At 32.5% G+C, this 18,461-nt stretch overlaps 1 protein-coding gene across 3 annotated transcripts in view; it reads right to left on the reverse strand.

Annotated features, from left to right (window-relative positions):
* LOC130901854 (corticotropin-releasing factor-binding protein) overlaps window positions 1-18,461 on the reverse strand; it is an 88,418-nt gene that overhangs the window by 55,585 nt on the left and 14,372 nt on the right. For all 3 annotated transcript variants that reach the window (XM_057813487.1, XM_057813488.1, XM_057813486.1), the window contains one exon: window positions 14,865-15,606. In XM_057813487.1, coding sequence (XP_057669470.1) covers window positions 14,865-14,984 — 120 coding nt within the window. In that variant the 5' untranslated portion in view covers window positions 14,985-15,606. The remainder of the gene's footprint in view (window positions 1-14,864; window positions 15,607-18,461) is intronic.

Raw genomic sequence — 18,461 nt, forward strand, 5'->3', positions numbered from 1 at the left:
TGAGTTTAAGAGCTTGTCAAACTTCTTTGTAGGATAAAACTGGGAAAAAACGAAATTATGAAGTATATAAAGAACGGAAATTTCTTAAACGAAAGTATGCTCATGGTGAATTTAGAAGATAGAAGCATACGGACCGAGTGAAGATTGGAAAACGGTAGTAAAAGAAAGATTCTTTGTAGAGTAATGAGTGGTAGTAGAGAATGCTAACTGTGAAATTATTGAGCAGACAATGAACAGGAATTCCAAAAATAACAAGAGAAGTTGAAAGTGGACAAAAGAAATCCATGATACGGCAATAAAAACAGGTTACGTCATTTGTGTCTAGACTAGCAATTTAATCACCATATCGAAAGTTTTATCAACAAAAGTTACTAGTTCGTCAAACTGCTCTCGTCTTTTCTGCATAAAACCAATTTTACTATACAATTATGTCCAAATTGTATGTAAATATCCAATTTCTTTGAATTTCATCTATATCTATTTCGGTTCATCAAGATTCTGCAATGATCACTTTGTAAAATCATCCTAGTTTGACGAACAAATAAATGGAAATTACACATGAACTCAAAGGAATGGAAAACTTATATCAACGCACCATTTCTTGATATAACATTTTCTTTGACTTTGCATTAAATTGGTCATTCTAAACTTAATTAAAGTGCAAATGCTGTTTTGCTTCATTAAGTTTTCTCGGCATTACTACTTCCATTGCAAAAAACTCATTAGCACAGAGCGAACATAAAGTGATAATGATAGATAAAGTGAACACTGGAAAGATATTCATATTTTTTTATTTCAATATATAAGTACCAATCATATATAATAAAAATATATCAATATTACTTTATTTTGTAAACCGAAAATTTATTAAATTGCGATTAAGTTCAATAAAAGCTTATATTTGACTCGGAAAAATGTTTGCGATTTGTGAAGAGAACAAAAATGTAAAGATAAAATGATTGTGAGGGAAAATTGATGGTCAATATATTAGATCGTTTCGATTTTTTTTCATTTTCACCCTTTCACTTCCCTAATTAAATATGATGGAAAGTATCCTAAATTCGGTCATTACTAAAAATATTCTTATACCATATATATATATATATATATATATATATATATATATATATATATATATATATATATATATATATATATATAAAAAAGTCGTGTTAGTTACTCCACTTATAACTCAAGAACGGCTGAACCGATTTAGCTGAAAATTGGCAGGGAGGTAGTTTAGAGCCAGGAGAAGGACATAGGGTACTTGTTATCCCGTTCGACAGCATTCCCGTGTGACTTGACATGAAATTTATCCCGTTCGACAGCATTCCCGTGTGACTTGACATGAAACGTCAGTCACTATAAAACGTGATATAACAAAAAAGAATCAGACTTGGAATAACAAAACGCAAATGACAGCTATGTAATTGACGTATAATGACAGATATGTAATGACGAATGGATGACAATTTGATATTTGTAAGAAATCAATAATAAAACTATTTCTATTAAATAAATAATTAACAATTATAATGTAATGATAGTGCCATTGCCCATTCGTAAAAAGTGAAGTGAACTATAAAACTCGGTATGGTTGAAAATTTGAGTTTTTAGGTGAAGTGAAGTTTAATTAATAATGCCGCGACCAAGAAGATCGAATCTTTCCCGACAAAGCCGTGATGCAAGAAGAATACGAAATACTGCAAATGAAAGGAAATTGCACGTGAACAGCGCCGCGATAGTATGGCTCGACTTCGTGCTTCTCAATCACGAGAGTAAAGTGAAGCAGCTCGTGAAACAGCTCGGTCGGCAATGCAGAAACGTCGAGCGAACAACAGAGGTCAACAAATAGATAATTTGCGACGCAGAACAAGATATTTATCAAGTGCTGATTTGAATCGAGCAGCGTTTCAATACGATTGCAGCAATGATTACAGCTTGCATCCTAGCGTTTGCATTGGGCAAATGGACGTAGTTTGCGAGTATTGTGGTGCTTTAAAGTTTTCCGGAGAAACCCCTGGATTATGCTGCCTTAATGGTAAAGTGAAATTGCCATTGTTGACTCCGCCACCTGAGCCATTGTATTCATTGCTTTGTGGCGAAACACAAGAATCACGCCACTTTCTTGCAAATACACAAAAATACAATGGTTGTTTCCAGATGACGTCATTTGGGGCAGATATTATCGAAGAACGAGGATTTAATCCGACATTTAAGGTATTTATTTTTGTACTTATATAGATGTAGTTAAAGAATAACTTACTTTATCTATTGGTACCTATGTAGTATATTTGCTAATTCTGAACTCTACTCTCCGACCGAAAAAAGTGTTTATAACACAGTTAATACTGTCTGATTTTGATTTTGTAGATACAAGGACAGATTCATCATCGAATTGGATCATTACTACCTTTCGAAGATACACAGAATAAATTTTTACAAATATATTTCATGGGCAACATGGAAGAACAACTTGATCGACGCCTAGAGATCAATGCAGGAATGAAGCGAGCAATTCTTCAAGACTTGCAGTGTCTGCTTCATGAACATCATGCGTTGGTCAGGTTGTTTAAGAGTACTTTAGAACGCATGCCAAGTGATGACTATAAAGTTGTCATCAAAGCAGATAAACGACCATCTGGAACACACGAAAGGACATTTAATGCTCCAGCAGTAGACGAAGTTGCCATCCTGATTGTTGGTGAACAATTGGAAAAACACGATATTATGCTTACACGTCGCGATAATGGTCAACTGCAACAAATATCTGAAACTCATCGATCATATGACACATTGCAATACCCGCTGATGTTTTGGCAAGGAGAAGATGGATATTATTTTAATATTAAAATGAAAAATCCATTGAATGGTGAGTATCAGTATCATAATTTATTTCATTTATTTGTGAAAGACACTGATTTAAAATAATGCTTATTAAAAAAATGGTTAATGTCTGTATTGTTTGTCTTTAAAATTTGCCTTTGAAATGGTTAATTATCAAATTTTTAATTTCAGGTGAAGAAACTACAAAGAAAGTTAGCTCAATGAATTATTACGCATATCGTTTGATGATTCGTCAAAATGCTGACAACTATTTGCTGCGGTTTCGTCGATTGTTTCAGCAGTATTGCGTTGACATGTATGTAAAAATAGAAACGGAACGTTTAACATTCATTAGGTTGACCCAAGCCAAACTGCGTTCTGAGGAGTACATCCATTTACGTGATGCAGTTAGTACTGAAGGAAATGCAGCTAATATTGGTCGATTAACTATTCTGCCGGCGACATACATTGGTAGTCCACGTCATATGCATGAATATGCACAAGATGCAATGACTTATGTTCGTCATTACGGTTAGTGGAAAGAATTCAGCCTGACCAAATAGATGATATCATATGTGCCGAGATTCCTGATTATGAAGTCGATCCAGACCTACATGATGTTGTTACTACTAATATGATTCATGGACCGTGTGGTGCCATCAATCCCCAATCACCTTGCATGGTCGATGGAAAGTGCTCTAAACGATATCCACGGAAATTAACGGCGGAGACTGTCACTGGCAATGATGGTTATCCGCTGTATCGGCGTCGATCACCAGATGACAATGGTCGAACTGTCATAACGAAAGTGAAAAGAATGGATTTCGTTGTCGACAACAGTTGGATTGTTCCATATTCGCCACTTATTTCTAAATCGGTCAAGACACATTGCAACGTTGAATACTGCAATTCAGTTAAGTCCATAAAATATATTTGCAAATATGTCACGAAAGGCAGTGATATGGCGGTTTTTGGATTACAATCCTCGAATAACAACGATGAAATTTCACGCTATCAAGTTGGTCGTTATGTGAACTGTAATGAAGCGATTTGGCGTATATTCGCATTTCCCATTCACGAACGTCATCCTACTGTTACGCATTTGGCGGTGCATCTGGAGAATGGTCAACGAGTATATTTCACGGCTTCGAATGCTACGTGCTGAAACACCTCCAGCAACTACATTGACCAGTTTTTTTGCAATCTGCCAAAGCGATCAGTTTGCACGAACTTTGCTTTACTCGGAGATGCCACGTTATTATATTTGGAATGCTTCATCGAAGAATTTTCAAAGACGGAAGCAAGGCGATGCGGTTCCTGGGTATCCAGATGTGCGTTCTACTGATGCTCTTGGTCGTATGTATACAGTTCATCCAAAGAATAATGAATGTTTCTATTTGCGGTTGTTGCTGGTAAATGTGCGTGGGCCAACGTCATTTGAGTCACTACGAACTGTTAATGGTGTAATATTCCCAACATGGGCATGTGAAGAATTGAAGTTATTAGAAAACGATAGTCATTGGGATACGACAATCGCTGAAGCCATTATCTCTGCATCTCCAAGTCATATACGCACATTATTCGCTATCATAATTTCGACATGTTTTCCATCAAACCCATGTAACCTGTGGCACAAATACAAGGATAATATGTCAGAAGATATTTTTCATCAAATTCGTGTCAGTTCCAGAAATCACGATATTGAGATGAATGAGGAGATACATACTCGTGCTTTACTCTTGATCGGAGATATGTGTTACCTCATGTGCGGTAATTTATTAATCAGGTTAGGAATGCTAGCACCATATCGTGAAATAAATGACGCATTTAATCGAGAATTGGAACGGGAACGTGAATATGATCACCAGGAATTAGATTTAGTAGTTCAAACGAATGTACCCCTGTTGAATTACCAACAAAAGGAAGTTTATGATACTTTAATGAAGGCAATCGATGATGAAAATGGTGGTTTATATTTTCTAGATGCCCCTGGTGGAACTGGCAAGACATTCCTCATGTCATTAGCTTTAGCAACTGTTCGGGCGAGATCTAACATAGCGGTTGCAGTTGCTTCTTCTGGAATAGCAGCCACATTGTTAGAAGGATGCCGTACGGCTCATTCAGCATTCAAATTACCGTTAAATCTTCAAACTATTGAAGAACCAACGTGTAATATTGCAAAACACTCAGCAATGGGCAAAGTTTTAGCGGTATCGAAAATCATCATCTGGGACGAATCCACATTGGCGCATAAACGTGCATTAGAAGCACTTAACTGAACATTAAAAGATTTACGCAATGACTCGAGATGTTTTGGAGGAGCAATGATTTTACTGTCTCGCGATTTCCGCCAAATACTGCCAGTAATTCCAAGATCTACGGCTGCCGACGAAATAAACGCTTGCCTCAAATCGTCAAATCTATGGCGCTATGTGAAGAAACTGCAACTGACAACAAACATGAGAGTTACACTGCTTAATGATACATCTGAGATTTCTCGGAGCAATTGCTGACTATCGGTAATGGTCAAGTACCTGTCGATGAATCGAGCGGATTAATATCATTTCCAAATAATTTCTGTAATTTTGTCTCATCAAAAGATGAACTTATCAACAATGTATTTCCAGAAATTATTTCTGACTAAAAAAATAATGAATGGTTGAGTAAGCGAGAAATTTTAGCGGCTAAAAATAAAGATGTAGATGACCTAAACTACATAATTCAAAATAAGATCATTCATTCAAATCTATTGACTGCGTCACAAATGAAGATGAAGTCACCAACTATCCAATTGAATTTTTAAACTCTTTGGACGTGCCTGGCTTACCACCGCACAATTTACGCCTAAAGGTTGGCTCCGTTGTAATCATGCTTCGAAACATAAACCAACCAAAACTGTACAACGGTACGCGTCTGGTGGTTAGAAAATTGATGAACAATGTAATTTACGCTACGATAATGATAGGAAAATTCAAAGGTGAGGAAGTTCTCATTCCGAGGATACCGATGATCCCAACCGATATGCCGTTTGAATTTAAAAGACTTCAATTTCCGATACGTCTTGCATTTGCCATGACCATCAACAATTCACAAGGCCAATCCTTAAAAGTTTGTGGTTTAAATCTAGAACATTCATGTTTTTCCCATGGTCAATTATACGTGGCATGTTCACGGGTCGGAAGACCATCTGCGTTGTTTGTTTTCGATGGTGAGTGAGGTGTGCAAAATGTATCAAAACAAAGGATTTCTACTATTCACCTCTGTATTATTCCGCCGTTCTTCAAAAAGGAATACAACTAATTTACTGGCTAATGATTCGACGAATGTTGAATTACAATCCTTCTGAAGACCTTTTTTGTCGATATTAACATCCCCAATGGCTCGCAATTGCAAGGGGAAGATATAACTACTGATTATTTTCGACTTTATTACGTCTCATCAGAGCAGTTTAACACCCCTCTTTCGGGTTTGACACCCGAACTGAAGACAACGTTAAAAAGCGTCGATTTGGTACATGTAGTTAACATTTCCCATGACGCCAACCTCACTTCCAACTGCTAACGGGTCAGGTAGAAATCTAGCGTAGTCGTTCATAATATAGATTTCGATGGAGCAAAATGTATCAAAATTAAAGATTTCTACTATTCACCTCTGAAATAATTTCAAAACTCAATATTTCGAAAATGTATTCCTCCGTAATTCAAAGGGGAAAACAACTACTCTCCTGGCTAATGCCTCGACGAATGTTGAATTACAACTCTTCTGAAGAGTGTGATGTAAATCGACCTTTTTGTCAATATTAACATCTCCAATGGCTCGCAATCTCAAGGAGAGGGTGTAAGTGCGAATCATTGATCAGGTAGGGTTCGCTGAGAAATGGTCAATTACATTTGGCAAATGCGATGCTCTTTAACGTTTTCTCCAGTTCTGGTTTCAAGCCCAAACGAGGGGTGTTAAACTGCTCTGATGAGACATAATAACATCGAGCCTAGTCAGTAGTTACACCCTCTTCTTGCAATTACGACCCATTGGGGATGTTAATATCGACAAAAGGGTGGATGGACAACACGCTTTTCAGAGGAGTTGTAATTCAATATTCGTCGAAACAAGAAAGTAGTTCCTTTGAAGAACGTCAGAATTTATTTTCGAAATATTGAATTTCGAATTTCAGAGGTGAATAGTAGAAATCCTGTAATTTGATATGTACATATAATAATAATAGTATATAAATATTTCTCTCAACGTCAATTTGAATATTAAATTTTGAATTCTAAGAGTTTAAAAATTTTCACAAGCATTAATAATATCAAAAATCACCTGAAACCTCAATTAATTATTTCCCAGACCACGAATACATAAGTATTCTCGGAAAATATATTTCCAACGTTAGTCCACATTGGTGTTACCTTGTCACGTTCCCTATAATAAAACGCTTATATATATATATATATATATATATATATATATATATATATATATATATATATATATATATATATATATATATATATATATATATATATATCTTGGGTCTTAGCTAAACATGGAAGATTTTCCAATTAAATATTCAAACTAATAATATGAGTCAGTAGAAAATCAGTTTGATCTCTTGTGAACAGGATCCATGATTTTTTATCAAGTTAAAGTTAATTTATATAAAATATCTCTAAAGCGGAACATGTCTATCCAATTATATCAATAGTAAAATATTAAAATGTCAGGAGCAAAATTGTTCAATTTAAAGTATTCGAAAATTCCATTTTATAGACATTTCTGCTTGTACCATTATCCAATAATAAAACAACAATTTACTCAGCGATGATTTTCGGTGAAACAGAAGAAATTACGAAAACTTAAAGAGATCTAAAGAGATATCTTAAACTGTTTTATATAAAATGCTTGCTCCCATTAAAAACATGAAAAACTAGTACAATATCTGGCAGGTATATATGCGTAGTCACGTTCAAATGAAAGCAAACATCAACAATATTAAGTTGTTTCGTAAAACAATATGCAGCTGCATATAGTTCGAGCCAAAACAAAAAAATTAAATCATTCAGTAGTAGTAGCTTTATTTCGAGAAACTCTTAATCGCTTACGATTCATCGCTTTTTACATTTCTCACTTCTTTCCGTAAAAGAATGTAAGACAGGAAATCTGTTAATCTTCTTTCTTAGCAAGTAAGTAAGCAGTTACGTAATTATTGGAAAAAAATGATAAGAGAACAAATAAATGAGATTTCTGGAATATTTGAATCATTCATTTAGGCATCTCTTCTCTCAAACTAAATTGTTATGTACGTTTAAAAAAAACTCTTTATTATAAAGTAAAATTCATTGTAGATTCTAACAGTTTATAACAGAACTTGAAACCACAAGAATCATCATAATCGTGAGTATTTTTACTATTTTCTAATCAACATTGATGGAGAGAAGAATCAAGTGGTGTTCTCCAGAAGTGAGAGTCGGATATTAGGAGATAACTTGGAGACTGTGTAAAATAAATTAACTGACGCTAGGACAAGAATGCTAAAGGGCCACTGAAATTGAACATCATGTTGCACTTTATAATCATCATCTTGAGATCCCAGCAGACCTACCAACTATGAACACTTTGACGAAACCATCTAGAGAAGATACGAAAATCTCATTGCCCACAAAATATCTCAATAAAAGAGCTCACGGAGTTCACATGAATCTAGAAAACAGCTGGATAACAAGCAACAGTGAAGATACCATGAGAAACAAGGAAAGTCGACTGATATATGCCCCTTCTATTGGTTTAATAGAGTAATATCAGAATAAATTAGTGTTCTGATTCTTTTGATTGTAGAAAATGATGAAAGAATGATGACGTAGCTTGGGGTAATTGTTGGATGTAGTCTCTCTACAGGGTGATTGATTATAGTGATGAAGTATAGTGCCGAGAATAATACAGTTTCATTTCAAACTTCAGTCTTTCCAACTAATTCACATAAAACACCTCAAACATTTCACAAAGCTCAATTTTTTCAATTGAAATTTCTCGCTTTAAAAAAAGGGCAACTAAAGTTGTTTAAAGAATTAGATAATATGAGATTGATCACATAGGATGAGATAAGAAAAATGAAAACTTTCGCAGAAGATATCTCAATTAATGTTAGAATCTTTCTGCTTGCATGTATTACCATCTTACCACAATACAAATGACAATACTTTTGGTATTCATATACAGGGTGATTGATAAAGTTCATTGCCTCCTTTGTCCTTCCAGATATCAATTTGAATATTTGAGGGATAATAGCCATTACAAGTCCTCACATTTTGGGTGTTCCAGAATGATGTGTGATATCAAAGTTACATTTTTTTAATGAAACACCAGAAATTTTACTGCATATTTGGAATCAGCTTGACCTCCCCACTACATTAATATAAAGTTGTGATGTTATTTACGAGGTAGTTGAATAGTTTTAACCAATTTTCCATAAAAATCGTAACAAGTTCAAAGCGCTGTACAATGTAAGAGAAATTAAAAAAAGATCTGTTGCCGCCAAAGCATTCGAATAGTGAAAAAAATTCTGGAAAATTATTCATTTGGTTAATATTCTTTGAATCTGATACAGGGTGAATCAAAATAATAAAACATTATGTTCTCGGTTTTTTCAAATGAATTCCACTTTATTTTATGAGAGTAACTAAAAATATTACCAGCATAGTTCTTTTTTTATTTATTCATTTCATTTATTAGTTATATTTCACCTATATCTAATCATCAAATAATCAATTGTGAGTTGACTATGATTTATTTGTCAAAAACTAAGATGGCAATAGATACATTATTGTCTTATGATTAAGCGGTTTTAGAACATTTTTTAATATTCTTAAGAATTGAAATAAGGACAAAAATTAATTTCAATAATGATGAAATTATTATAGTATTTTGATTCATATTGAATATCAACGAAATAAATATTTTTTAAGAATTTCTCTTGCGTTGTATAGGGTATTGAATTTGTTATATTTATATGGAAAAATGTTACTTTTTTAATACCCCGTAGAACACAAATATGCAATAAAATATGGAATGTTTCATCTAAAAAAAAGTAACTTTGATATGGCATATAATTCTGGAAGATTGTAGATAATTTTAAAATATATAACCCCTCAAATTTTAAAATTGATATATAAAAGAGCAAAGGAGACACTGAACTTATCATACTAATCATTCAACTTGTATGTGAATGCCCAAAATATAGTCATTTGTGTTGTGACAAGGATTCTAAAATCAATTGATGAAACTCCTGAGAAAGTATTCATTTTTCTTACATTATTTCATCAATCTTATCATATCCAATGTTTTAAACAGCTTTTATCTGCACTTTTTGTTTTCAAGGCGAAAAATATCAGTTAAAAAAATTCAGCTACGTGAATTGATAAGTTGTTATATCTGGATTTGTTCTAATGCCTTAAGTATGAAATGAAACAGTAGATTGTCAATATTCTCCGCATATCTTGTTGAAGCAAAAATATGAGGAAAGCTCCTATGATGAGACTTTGACAAGACTTGTCGCTTGATAGAGGATTACAATTTTAATAAATGTATAAATGTCGTTTTTAAACTCGGCTCTTATCATGAGACACGTGTTCGTATTCCCTACAAAATGTCACATATCACGAAGTAATGATAATAAGCTGATACTTTCTTAATAGAACTTAATCCACAAATTTTGGTTTTTTCTTAATGGTTAATTAATGAGCAATTATCTATACTAAAGGATAATTAATCAACAATTAACTATAGTAAAAGTTATAATAATATCAATTTATATGAAAATCAAAAGGTAAAGTAATAAGAGTATTTGGCTCAACTATAATTGGTGATTATATTTTTTGAATTTGCTTCTTTTATTTTTATATGTGCTTTTATAGCTGCTTTCTCCGATTATCAACTCATTTGAATCTAATATTTATCTCTCCATCGCATAATGTAAATGTTGTGTATAAATGCATAAAAATTTTTTGTGTGCTTATGTACTAACAATCTATTCTAAATATTTGAATTGCCATTTGAATGTATTATTCGAACAATCATTGCATGGAATTGAATAAATTTCATTTGATGCTTGCGTATTAGTAGTAGGTTTCACATTGAAAACGAATTTTATCGAATTTTCTTTTAACAGAATGTGATAACGCTAAAGATAGATATGTTTCTGCAAACCTGGACAAAGTAGAGTTTTCTCGTTAAAGTGAGGTTTTTCCAATCATCTAAATTCTACGTCTAATCAATTGAATTGACAAGGAAGTTGGAATTGTTCATGCGATTGAATTTTAAGGTTAATATTATAATATATCTTTATCTAGAAAAGTCGAAACGTCAATTTTTATCTTTCTTTCAGAAATTATTAAAAAAACAATTTTAAAACAGAAGAGATCTAAAATCAAGAACATTTAGAAGCATTAATATGTCAAAAGGTCCAAGAAATAAGAAATTAATATATATTTATATTGGGAATGTGGCAATATTGAAGACCACTATGTGCTTACTTTAATATATTCCGAGCTTTCGAATACTTATGTATTCATCGTCTGGGAAATAATTAATTAAGATTCGGCGGTTGTAAATTATGTAGTTTATTGTAAAAATATTATTCCGTGGATTGTAAAATTCAATATTCGAATTGACACTAATAGAATTAATTGATGGAAATATTGAATTTTTTGTTTTTACAAGAGACTACTCAATTTAAAACCACCGAATCTGAATTAATTATTTCCCAGACGATGAATACATAACTATTCGAAAGAATATATTAAAGTGAGCACACTATTTTTCTGTTATTACATTCTGATAATGAAGATCAATAAGCTGTTTGCTTCTAATCATCTTAACTAGCGTGAAAATTCTTAAATTCTAGGGTCCTACTAATAGATATACCTTAATGTCTGATAATTTTAGCAGCAATATCGTTAACGTGTAACGCTTTATTCGCTCTGCTTTCAACTAACACCGTCATTTTAACTAGCTCACTAACTCAAACGACTTGATTCTATTGTGCCTTCTTATTAAATTGGAATTATTACTCAGTTGGGTAACCTCAACTTCCCTTGTTGTAGTATCCATTGTTTATGGAATTTGGCTAAGGTCTGGTCAACAGTTTCTACATCGAGGTTCCTATGTCGGATCACTGTTACAACAGTACCAAGGTATATCAATATTGTTTCTTATAACTCTAGTTTGGAAACGTTATATCTCTTGAATGGTACTTTTACTTGCACTGCTCCAAAATTGTATACCATATGTCCAGACGAGTTTCAATATGTGTTTGTAGAGAAGCAGTTTGTTATGTGTGTACAAAATTTTTTATACTTTATACCAAGCTCTTAACGTTTCTTTTTTACATGTCTTCAGCGAAGTCTAGCGTCAAGTGTTATTCCCAAATACTTTGCATTGTTAATATAAAGTATTTGAACATTGGTTATTGTTACTAGGATATTATTTTGTTTTCGTTTGTTCGTAATGCTAACATGCATTTGTTTTCGTTCAACTGAATACACCATCTATTAGTCCAGGTGCTAATCAGATCTATGGAAGTTTATAATTTCATATTAGCTTCTTCGGAGTCTTTTACGACGGCCAGTATAACCGTATTTTATCAACAAACGTTGTAATTGTTTGTATTCAAGATTTAGTACATCGCTGGAATACAGTAGTAAAGTAAAGTTCAGTTATACACTACCCTGAGATACTCCTACTTTAATTTCTGTTGAATGAAAGTATGCTTCTTCCTATTTTACTGTTAAATATCCGTATGATATATAAAATTTTATAATATTGGAAATACGTATTTTCAATTGTTCACTTCCGCATTTTATTTGACGCAATTTGACGAAGCAACTGTAGTTTATCCACTTCGGAGGCGTTCTATAAACATTAACATTACTTATTACGCATGAGTTTCGAATATATACTTGCTTTCAAGCTCATCAAATCCGCTTCAATATCAAATAGTCAATTAAGGCCGCTTGACATAATGCAATACAACGTGCAATGCAATGCAAGGAGCAATATTTCTTGATCAAAAGCATTATCAGATGAAGTTCATCTGATTGTTTCATGTAAGATCTTGATATTATCGGTTTTGTGCCATTTTTATTTCATGCAAGTCGCATTCCAGTTACTTTTGGCTTAACACATCAGCTGACTTTTGTAAATCTTAGCTTCGTTATTTTCATTGAGGTGAGGAATTTTTTCACTTTTACTGTTTACAGAGACTTGCATGCAATTTCTTGCACGTTGTATTGCATTATGTCAAGCGGCCTTTAGAATATAAAAACGTATAAATCTGAGAAGCAAGACTCTTTGGAACTAGAATTGTGAAAATTCATTATTAGTTGCGTTACTAGTGGTAGAATATTGATTTTTTTCTTTATCACATGTTCAACACCATTTTCCCATATATTATTTTCAAAATGTCACTACCGCACTTAAGAAGTTAAACGATTATATAAGCGTAGTTTTCCTTTTCAATTTCAAACCATCTCTATAGAATTGAACTCATAATACTGAGGTAGTCTCAATAAGGTAGTCCATAAGTCTTGCAAATAGTATGAAATCATCAAGTTATACCATTTCATGACATGAGGCAACTCCTTGTTTATGGAATACTTTTTAAAAGTACTTATGCTCTTAATTTCCGTAAACGTTAATATCATTTGTAAAACAGGTATTGAGAATTTCGTTTGGTATTCCAGAATGATAAGATGTGTCATCCATTATAATTAGAGAGTTTGGCGGAAAGTTTTGCAGGAGATGATCGCAGAAGAGGATTAGGAAATTTGTTCTTAATAAATAAAAGCAGTGCATTTCGTATGGAACCATTCTTACTGCATGCATAAAAAATAATTCTTTATTTTCCTTCAGATCAAGCAGTATGTATTAGTTAGAATCATAAAACCAGATATATTTAACTACTGCGATGTATCAAACTAGGTTTTGTCCAACTACACTATGTTTCTGTTTCAGTCTCGGTATGTCTTAATATTAAGTAAATATTCTTCTCGGAGTTCGAAGATACAACATGATACACGTAATAACCATTTTGTTGTCAATTTTTTTATGTTTAAAATCACACTTTATTTCACAATTTCTATGACTATGATAGCAACAGTTTTTACTTGCTTATTGAGGCAAAAACGGACACTCACCAATAATATAAATGCGATATATTCTGGTTTCCAATTATAAAAGCTGTCAATGTATAACAAAATTTAATCCTATCTAAATCGTCGACAAAAACTATTAACGAATTTTCATTATAGACGACAGAAATGTGTTCAACTGTAGTATGTGGTTTGCCACACTGGCTGCGAAGTGATGGAGGGCTCTGCAAAAAAAAGCTTCATCCAAAAAACACTCCATTTCTTTTTTTTTGTGGTAACGAAATAAATTTCTCTAGATCTGTAAATCAATTTCAGGACATATTTTTTATTTCAATTAGTATTCGAATCTTTCCGTCTGATCTTTAATTTGCGAATCAAAAGTACTATTTTGTAAAGCACACTGTTTCTAAAATCATTTTCAACTAAAAGTTATACTTCATTATTTTCTAGGGTATAAAGAGTAAGAAACCAGTACTTTAATAATCGAAACTAGTTCACAGGCTTATAGAGAAAGGAAAATTTCCAAATTGACATCTTGTATAATACTAATACGCTTGTACAGCTCAATGAACAAACCATCTAGAAAATAATCATATAAATTATCTTTCCTATTTTTTATATATAAAATTAGGAGACATAATTTGGCAGGTGGTTTGAACTTCTTTAAACAAGATTTGGAATTTAAAAGAGAATGGATTGAAAATTGAATAATAGTGTGTTTATAACACACATTATGTGTTTGATCAATCAGTATTCAATTAAGGCAAATCCTTGTATATACACACATAAATAATTGATTATAGAATAGATCCGTCACATTCAAATAGAACAGTAGCTTCAATTTGAGAAAAGAAAAATGTCAAGACATATTATTCAATCTTTCGAAAAAATACTTACCTTGTCGTCCTTTGTTAACTGTGTCTCGGAACCACCAGGAAATCCAAGTACCACTCGCACCTCTGATAGGCCCAATACCACCAAAATAATGACAACGGGCACGCTAGTTAGGTAACTCATTCTAACAGGTGGCAGGACTATTTTAAGGACTACCGCGACGCGTTAAAGTGGAATCCTTCGCCGCTTGGATGTCGTTATATAGTCCTCACGACGCTTTCGGTTCTTGCGCTCAAACACAAACTTGCAATATTCTTTTGTTTTATGGATTCGTGTTTGCACCTACTCAACGATAATCACTTCATTTCACACCTACTTACGATAAAAAGCTTTTGATATTTTTTTTATTTATTTGTTGAATTGTCAATAGTCATTACTAAAAGTTTCTTAGGTACTTGTAAATTGTTAAAATCACTCGAATTCACAGAAATGTCAGAAATTTTTGAATAGTAACTGGAGTATTTAGTAAAATACGATATTTTGACTTATGTCAGATCTTCATTTTTGTTTAACTATAACGTCTCTGTTGTAAAAATGTATTTTCACGTAAAGTTGCAACATTCATAGAGTATTAAGAATATAACTTCAGTTTATTACACGTTTTCCACGTTTGTAGTTAAAGATAACTGTATGTAAGGTGAAAGGAAATTGTTGAATATATTTGAAACACCTGCATCGGTAGCCATTACGATATTTGCGAGAAATTTCATGATGTGAGATCAAATTCGCCAACAAGTTGAATTCACTAGAAAAAAAAGGAAGCTATTAATCTATTGCAGCTGCCAAAAGTATCTTTCATGAAATCAAAAATATGAATGAAAGATGAAGGTAAAATGGCGTATCGGTTGGAACTCAAGTGTTTTTAACTTTTGTCTTTTCTAGTCATTGTATTCGAAGCTGATTTCCATTTATTCTTTGAAAAATGAAGAGAGAAAATTTAAAATTTCTCCTTCTAATCAGTAGCAGCTTCGATGTGTTTTTCGTGGATTCCAATAGAGGGTAATCAAAACTCAATACTTCACAATTCATGAATAGTTTGGTTTGCATCAGTTACTATTAAACTTATTATTGTTGCAGATTTCAGAAGATACATGTTTGCTATCAACGAAAAAGAAACTTGTAAAGTAGTGATCAGTTCATTAAAAATGTCAATCTCAATCATGGCGATGTCAGATTTGACATATTTACATCAGTATTGCTATATCTCAAAACTTAAGTAGCAATCCCCATATAGCTTAAAAAATATTTGCATATCGAATCAGTATTACCTGAAACCTCACCAAGCTTTCCATGTCCCAATTTTCATCAATTGCAAAAATTTCTTAAGGATATTCAGATTTATATAATTCGGTCTTTTATCTAGCACCTGATCATATTTTTTTTTTATTTCAGATACCTTCTTTTCTTTGTTCACAGTATCAGAAAAATTCTGCATGAATTTTTGTAATTCTTTTTTTTTTATGGTCGACAGGTGATGAATTGTAATTTTCATCTTTGAAAGTTTTGGGTCAAATTAATTTCGAAAGGTGTGTACGTTTATCTAGGTCATTGACATAAGGTATCTTCTAGGACCTTACTATAGGCTCTGTTATTTCTCAATCAAGTTTTTGAATATTTGAATTTACGATGTAATAAACGTTTTATCTAAGGACACATATAGGTGGTGAAATAATATTACGCTTATTACTGTGATTTGCATCAACCAATAAATTCAGCTGCTGACTATATAATTTATGAGAAATTATATATGGATCCAGGTAAAGCACCGCTCATAAGCTGGTCTTCTCGATTTTCCTAGAATAAGTGTTATGCAATTTTCTTGTTTCTTCCTTACCAACTACTAGATATGAACTAACTTTTCCCTCAATTCACTTCTAAGAATAGTATACAATGTATTCAGATTCTAAGTTAAATTTTTTGAAATTGAATTATCTCGGAAATTAGTAGATCCTATCAACCGATCTGAGGTTCTCCTCTTGAAAAAATTTTTCTTAGACTATATTATTAATTATGAGAGGAGGAACAACTTAGATGTTTTGCATTCAATTGTTACCTTAAATTAGCTTTATAATAAAGAAACTTCCAATTATAGTACAAATTGGAATTTCTTTCACAAATTCATAGGAACAAATTATTCTGTTGAGGAACCTTTTTAGAACTGAATGATTAAGATTCAACAAATTTTATTCTGATGTTATGTTGCTATTGTTCTCCAAAGTTTTTGTACAATAAACAATCAAATCGTAATCCATCCCTCCACAGAAACATTTATACATTTCGATGAAGTATGTTTAGTGGCATAGAAACAACTTAGTATGAAACAGAAAAAAACGTAATTTTCAACAAAAAAATTTAATTATTTATAAGACAAAAGTATTTTCGATAGAAATTTTTACTCCATCAGAGAAAAAGAGTGGGTCATAAGGAAATTATGTAAATACAGCTATGTTTGAATAAAACTATCATTAAATTTTTAAATACCTGAAGAGGTATTCAAATATAGTTTTATAAAGCTAGAATTAAATCCATAAAGAATTTTCTGTATCATTAACTTTAATCAAATATCATGTAATTTTTATGTTGACATCTGGTTCAATTTCTTCATTTCTATCATTTTTTAACAATTTTTAGTGATCAATTAGGGGTAAGTAACTTAAAGTTACCAGTAAAAGCTCTAATATACGCAGATAATTTGTTTATTTATTGTAAAGGAAAAATATACTAAACGTACCCCTATAAACTATATAATAAAAACATAAATAAAATTTCTCGGTATACTATTTGACCAAACAATAAGCTGAAACCGTCATATTAGAAATTTTCTCCTAGCTTGCAACAAGCGATTAAACTTACCGAAACCGCTGACGAACAAAGAATGTGGTACAGATCGACAGACTTACTAACATTGTACCGAACACTTCTCCGATCAAAACTATAGTATGAATTGATTGTATATTTTTTAACAGCTAGCAAATCGCTTCTGAAAAAACTCGACAGCTTTCACAATTCAGCCTTATGTTTGGTAACAGGTGCATTCAAAACAAGACTCTACCTACCCTCCAAAACTGCTTCTCCAAGAAATTCCCAATTTCGAATAAACCCAGAACCCCCAAACCTTTCTATGCTAGAATTATATCATATCTAAGCGAATTAAATTTCTTCCTTCCCGAATGCCTTCCTATCTATTCTTCTCAGACTCCACCATCGACAATAGAAAGCACCAAATTCATTAACCAGCTCACCTCATTCAACAAACACCACACCAACCATAATCGAAGGTCACTTTAATAACATACGAAATGAGTACAAAGACTTTGTACTTTCACTGCTGAATTATATACATTACACCGATCTATACACATCACTGCTTCATCATACGAATATTCACAGATTCCATTAGCTCAATCCAAATTCTTCAAAAAATTCACACCACAAACTCCTTAGAAACCAAAATCAAGCAACTGCAATATATACAAGACAACAAAAAAAATGTTGGACCCCCTCACACACTGAACTAAAAGGAAACGAAGAGGAAAAAATGCCATATTCACATCAGTGTTGCAATATCTTAAAACTTAAGTAGCTACCCTCGTATGCCTG

The sequence above is a fragment of the Diorhabda carinulata genome, chromosome X (genome assembly GCF_026250575.1).
Source record: "Diorhabda carinulata isolate Delta chromosome X, icDioCari1.1, whole genome shotgun sequence".
NCBI classification, from domain to species: Eukaryota; Metazoa; Arthropoda; class Insecta; order Coleoptera; family Chrysomelidae; genus Diorhabda; species Diorhabda carinulata.